At 37.6% G+C, this 6,231-nt stretch overlaps 1 protein-coding gene across 1 annotated transcript; it reads left to right on the top strand.

Moving 5' to 3' along the window:
* Positions 1-255: 255 nt before the first annotated feature.
* Positions 256-4,925, top strand: LOC107494419 (protein JOKA2). Its single transcript, XM_021142364.2, is given in 7 exon segments — positions 256-429; positions 1,248-2,893; positions 2,999-3,119; positions 3,230-3,568; positions 3,571-3,705; positions 3,844-4,449; positions 4,575-4,925. Coding segments are annotated over 7 exon segments (2,967 nt in total). The 5' UTR covers positions 256-405; the 3' UTR covers positions 4,671-4,925.
* The last annotated feature ends 1,306 nt before the right edge of the window (positions 4,926-6,231 follow it).

Genomic DNA, 6,231 nt, shown 5'->3' on the forward strand with positions numbered 1-6,231 from the left:
TTAAAATTTAGACATATAAATTAATAAAATGTATTTATTAAAAATAATTTAATATTTATATTGATTAAATAATAACAAAAACTATTAAAAATTACAGGATTAAGAATTTCTCTTAAAAAAATATGCGGGTCCCATAGTTAACTTTGCGAAGAAGTTGTTTGTTTGATTTTTCAAAAGAAAAAAAAATTAAAAAAGAAAATCGATAATGAAAATTTCTTGCTCACAAAGCCACATCTCAGTATATATGTTCCACTCGTAAAAGCGAGCAAAGCATTGTACGGGTTCGAGTAACACTCTTAAATTCCAATCTGCTCTTCTATCTTGCTCCGAGTTCTCTCGTCCGATTAGGGTTAGGGTTTTACCATTTCGTCTTTCGGAACTGCTACGCTTCTTTTCTCTGGAGCCATGGAGTCTACTCAAGTGATCAAGGTTCGCATTCTTATTTCCCCTTTGATTTCTCTGTTTCCTTTTACTCCGTTTGCTTATTTGGTCTGGAATCATGATATTCACTTCCGTTTACCATTATCTATGGTTTCTGATGGCACTGTTTTTAGTTATTCATCGATTCATGTAAGAAGCATAGTTGATCGTGTGGTTTACATGACGTTGTCAACCGATTAAATTGCTTTTGATTTGTTTTCGATGCTGTTACGGGCTCTGTTATCTGATAGTTGACATGCGTACCATTCTGATTCTGCTTTTGATGATTTTGTTTTGATGATCGGAGCCGGGGGTTGTAATTTTATATATAACTCTTCGTATTTGCGGAGTTTTCAAAAAGAAGAATGGAATTGAAACCCCAATCAATTATTCTGGTTTTGGTATGAGTAATTTGGTGTTGTCCAGGAACAATTTGTGTTCTAAACAGGGCGTAAACGAAAACTCAAGTAAATTTTGTATGCATTGCTCGATGAGTGCATGCCCTTTTATATTATTTCTACTTTGGTTTGTTTGAGGAGGTGGGTTATGGGCTAGGACCTAGGAGATCCTTTTGTCATTTGAAATATTTACTCCTTATGTGTATTTCCTTTTAACTTGTGTGAATATTCACTGCGTTTTTTGAGTTTGGTTGTAACATTAAACATAGCACTTGCTATTTTATCAAGTCTGATTTCATCAACAATTATTGTGTAAGACTGTTTATAAAAAAATTTGCATGTTGCCTTTAATATATCATAGCTGGTCTTCATTTTGTTTCTGAATAATTCCGTTATCACTTTTCTTTGACATCGCTTCTTGCTATGCAGGTCAAGTATGGAGATACCCTCCGGCGATTCACTGCTGGCATCACTGATAATCACCTGGATTTTGACATGGCTGGTTTGAGGGCCAAGATACTTTCTCTTTTCAATTTAACTTCTGATGCAAACTTTGAGCTTAAGTATGTTGATGAAGATGGCGACTTGGTGACACTTGTGGATGATGATGATTTGCATGATGCAATGAAGCAGCGCCTGAAATTCTTGAGAATTGATGTGCATATCAGCAATGACAGTGGTGCTAAGTCATGTTCCAGCTTCACTTCCAGTGGAAGTGACACTACCTTAAAAAGTAGCGATCATGAAAATTCTTCCTCCACAGCAAGAGGTCCACGGCGGATTATACGAGTGAGATCTTCCAAAGCCAATAGTCAACCTGCTGAGTCTGAAAATGGAAAATTTGGGACAGAGCCGATGTCTGAGGCTCTTCAGAAGTTGGCAAAATCAAGAGTTACAACTGGGAATGCAACTTCTGCCAATGGCAGTCAACAGGTGGATACTGAAAATGCAAGTGGAGCTACACCTGTTGTCAAAGCCTCAGTGACTGGGAACCCAACTTCATCTGATGCCAATCAACAGGTAGAGGCTGAAAATGCATCTAGAGCTGTACCTCTTGTTATAGCTCATGATGCTTTGAATTCTGTCCCAGAGCCCCTGCGGGAATCTGTTTCCAAGTTAATTACTGAGTTGCTTACTTCAAGCCCGGTGATTGCTCAGGCTGTTGATTCAGCTTCCAAAACAGCAAATTTTTCGTTCAAAAAATGGCAGGCTATTGCTGCAGCTGCTTCAAGTTCAAAAAATGGTCTCCCTGGAAAATCTTCCTCTCCCAAGGCAAGAGATGCAGGTTCTACATCTGGGGTTGCAGCTTCCAATGCTAGCCAAACGGTGGAATCTGAAAATGTAGCTAAATCTGTAGCTATGGTTGTTACTCCAGATTCTCTGAAGTCTCTGCCAGAAAACCTGTGCGATGCTGTTTCTAAGTTTACAACCGACTTGCTGTCTTATGGACCAGTGGCTGCTAATATTGCAGATTCCATTTCCAAAATGGGAATTCCAAGTCCTTATTTCCAGGCTCATGTTTCAGCTGGTGTAAATTCACAGAATGGCATTCCAGGAGGATCTGTTCCTTCTGAAGCAAGGAGATCAGAGTCTGTCCAGGTGGATTCCACTTCTACTGCTGGGCAACAGGTGGGAGCTGGAAATCCAGATAAAGGTTTTGTGCCAGGAGTTGCCCCAGTTGATCTCAATATACTTCCCAGTGATCCCGGTGCATCTCACACCGCTGATATGAATGCTACACCAATTGCACCAGCAGTCCCTGATGGTGATGGCAAGAAGGGTAAAAAGTGTACTGATGTTAGTTCAAGTAGCAAGGATGAAAGTATGGGGGTATCTCCAATTAATGCTGCTCTTAATAACTTCCCAACCCAGATACCTCCAAATTATACTCCTTCCTATTATTATCCGTTTATGGGAGTGCATCCTGAATCATCATCCCAACTCAGAAGGCAATTTTTTCGCTCAATGAAAAAGAGCCCAAATTCCGCCGAGGCTAGTGGCATGTTCCACAAAGGAGTTCGCTGTGATGGTTGTGGTGTCTATCCCATTACTGGACCTCGCTTTAAATCCAAAGTGTTAGTATGGATTTTAAGTCTGATGATTTTTAAAAGCTCCTTACATATGTATATGATAAAATAGCCTTTTGAGGTTTGTTACCATGGTTTTGTTGTTTTCTGCAGGAAAGAAAATTATGATCTCTGCAGCATCTGCTTCATTAAAATGGGCAATGAGATGGATTATATCAAAATAGACCGTCCTGTGCATCATTCCCCACCATTCTCCTCGGGTGCATATGAACATGTATTAATAATTCTGCCAGTTATACATCTATCTTTTACGTTTTCTTCGTCTTTTGTTATGATACACATTCATGTCTATTTCTTATCTTTTTTTCTTTCCTTCGGGTGCAGCCATCTTGTTTTATGGGGCCACCAATGCCAAGACCTTTAGTGATGCAACCACCTCTGATGGGTTCCCCAACATCGCCACATGCTTTTAGACCAGAGGCTTTGTTCAGGGAGGTCACCAAACATGTAAAGCCAAAGCTGGATAGTCGATTTGTTTTGGACGTCAATGTGATAGATGGTACAATGATGGCTCCATCTACTACATTTACAAAAATCTGGCGGATGCGCAACAATGGCACTGTAGTGTGGCCCAAGGGGTCTCAACTAGTTTGGATTGGAGGAGATCACTTATCTGAGTCTCATTCAGTTTACTTAGAGGTTTGCTGAAACTCCCATGGTTTAATCTCTTTTATTCTTTTTTGAGATATTTATTTGCATGGCAGTGTTTTGAGTGCTCTCCTGGTCGTTACGTTTCATACTGGAGGATGGCATCTCCATCTGGACACAAATTTGGCCAGCGTGTTTGGGTACTCATTCAGGTGAAATGACTATGCTTTTGTGATTTTTTAACTTCATGGTGATTTTCTTTATACATTTTGCTGGGAGAGCTTACTGTGAAGTGCTAGTTTCTATTGGTTTGATAATATATCTTCTTCCTTTCATTATTGTACATGCAGGTTGATGCTTCCCTCAAGGATTCTTTTTATGATAGCTCTCAAGGTCTGAACTTGAATGTTCCTCTTGATGTTAGTGGCTCTGGAGGGCCCCAAACTATAGATATTAATGTTCAACCTCTTGAGGATGATGCATTTCTTCAAAACCTGAATCCTATTGCTCCCACCAAAGCTGTGAATCCAATGGCTGATAAACAACCAAGGCAGGAACTGGAAAATAGACTCCTCCCTGTTGATGCTACATTTGTTGGCCCCGTTGCATCCTCTCCTGCAATTTCTTCAGCTGCTGCTTATTGTGCCTCAGCCCCTGCAACTGCTGCAACATCTTCAGATGCTTCCTATCCCATTATTGATCTATCTGAAACAGCCCCAACTGCAACGTCTGATCAGCAATTCTCGGCTGTCGATACACAGTCAACATCCATGGGATTGGGAGGAAATGGTTCTGTCGAAGAGACACTCCTTAAAGAACTGGAGGAGATGGGTTTCAAGCAGGTTGACTTGAATAAAGAGATCTTGAGGATGAACGAGTACAATCTGGAGCAGTCTGTGGATGATCTCTGCGGTGTTTCTGAGTGGGACCCTATCCTTGAGGAGCTGCAAGAGATGGTAAGCGTTGCTTTGCTTCTTGACTTTCTAATATATCTTGGTGTTTATTATCTGATTTCCTTGATTGCTTCTATGATTATGGACTGGATATAGTTTTGATTAGCGATACGGTGTTATAAATGTAGGGATTCCGTGACAACGAGATGAACAAGAGGCTGCTCAAGAAGAATAATGGAAGCATCAAGCGCGTTGTTATGGATTTAATCAATGGAGGAGAATAGGCTTATCTGAAGTATTTCTTATATATATACGCTAATACTAATAAACAAAATAAGTGTCAATCATGCTACTATATATATTCGCCAGGTACTTTTAATTGTCTCCTTAGATCTTAGTTGAAGTTGCGCTGTCGAGCTATTTACAACAGCTTTTGGTTATTTTGGGGTTATGTATTATGAATTTTTTTCCCCCGGACAAGATTATGTATGATGTTGACTTTGCTTTAATATGTATATATTATATTAAGCTTATATGTATATATCTTTTTTTTTTTTGGTCTCGTCTTGTGTCTATATATCTTCTGAGTTCTAAGCTTCATATAACTATCATGTGTATCTTATGTATATGAGCTTTTTCATATAATTAGAGGCTCTACTTATCAGTAGTTCTCGCATAATAATTAAAAAGAAACAACTCCAGCATCTACTTATTTATATAATTACAAGATTTTAAACCATCATGTTTAAAAATCTTGTAGTTGTTATTATTATTATTATTATTATTATTATTATTATTATTATTATTATTATTATTAAGGATCATGGGTTGGCTTATGGAGCATATGTCCCAAGTATAAGTCGAAGGACCGGTGAGTTTTAATCTGCACTTGGCTAAATGAGGTTAATGATGAACCTGTTACTACTGACCAAAGTGTGTGCATAGGTTTCCCGTTCTTTTTGAACATTTTCAGAAAAGCCTTTTCAATGGCTACAATTTAATTAATGGTATCTAAGAAAATCAATAATTGCATAATAACCCCATTTTGTACAGATGGGTCTGGGCCTATTGTTAGCCATTCTTCTAATTATTTTGCTCCCAAAAACTAAATTACGTATCCGTACGGCGTACGGGAGGTGATTTCTTCTAATAATCTTAGATTCTTACTATTAGAAGAAACCGTTGAACCACACTATTATAGGGTTACTAAGATGCTCTTATATGTTACATGTGCTATGATTTATATATTAAATTTTTTTATTAAAAATATAAAAAAAATCAAGTTTTTGATATATTTAGTGTATTTATTGAAAAAGAATAAAACTTACTTCCTTGAATCGGTTAGAATTTGTTATGATTTGATATGCTTTATTGTTTTTATAAAAGTTTCTTGATTTAGATTCTATTCTTGAGATGCACTTAAAGGAGAATACTTCACAAACACATCACGACATCGAATGGTAATAAAGGAGAATTAAAAATTAACAATTTAAAGGCTTAGGAAGCAAGTTTTCAATCATGGAACAAAATTAGGAAGGATTTGAAAAACCATGCAGTTTACATGAATTAGTGTATGAAGGATTGATAAAATCTACTCAATTTAGCACAAGATAAACCATAAAATAGTGGTTTATCAATCTCCACACACTTAAACATTAGCATGTCCTCATGCTAAGCTCAAGGAAACCAAAAGAGTGACGGAAGACAGAGGTGAGACCTATGCAATGCAACCTGTCTATATGAGTGCAACTACATGCTAAAATGCTTCTATCTACTTGGTTAAAAGTAAAAAATTTCTCCAAGACAACATAAATATATTCTACTAATTCAAATCACACAATAAGA

The sequence above is a fragment of the Arachis duranensis genome, chromosome 1, assembly GCF_000817695.3.
Source record: "Arachis duranensis cultivar V14167 chromosome 1, aradu.V14167.gnm2.J7QH, whole genome shotgun sequence".
NCBI classification, from domain to species: domain Eukaryota; kingdom Viridiplantae; phylum Streptophyta; class Magnoliopsida; order Fabales; family Fabaceae; genus Arachis; species Arachis duranensis.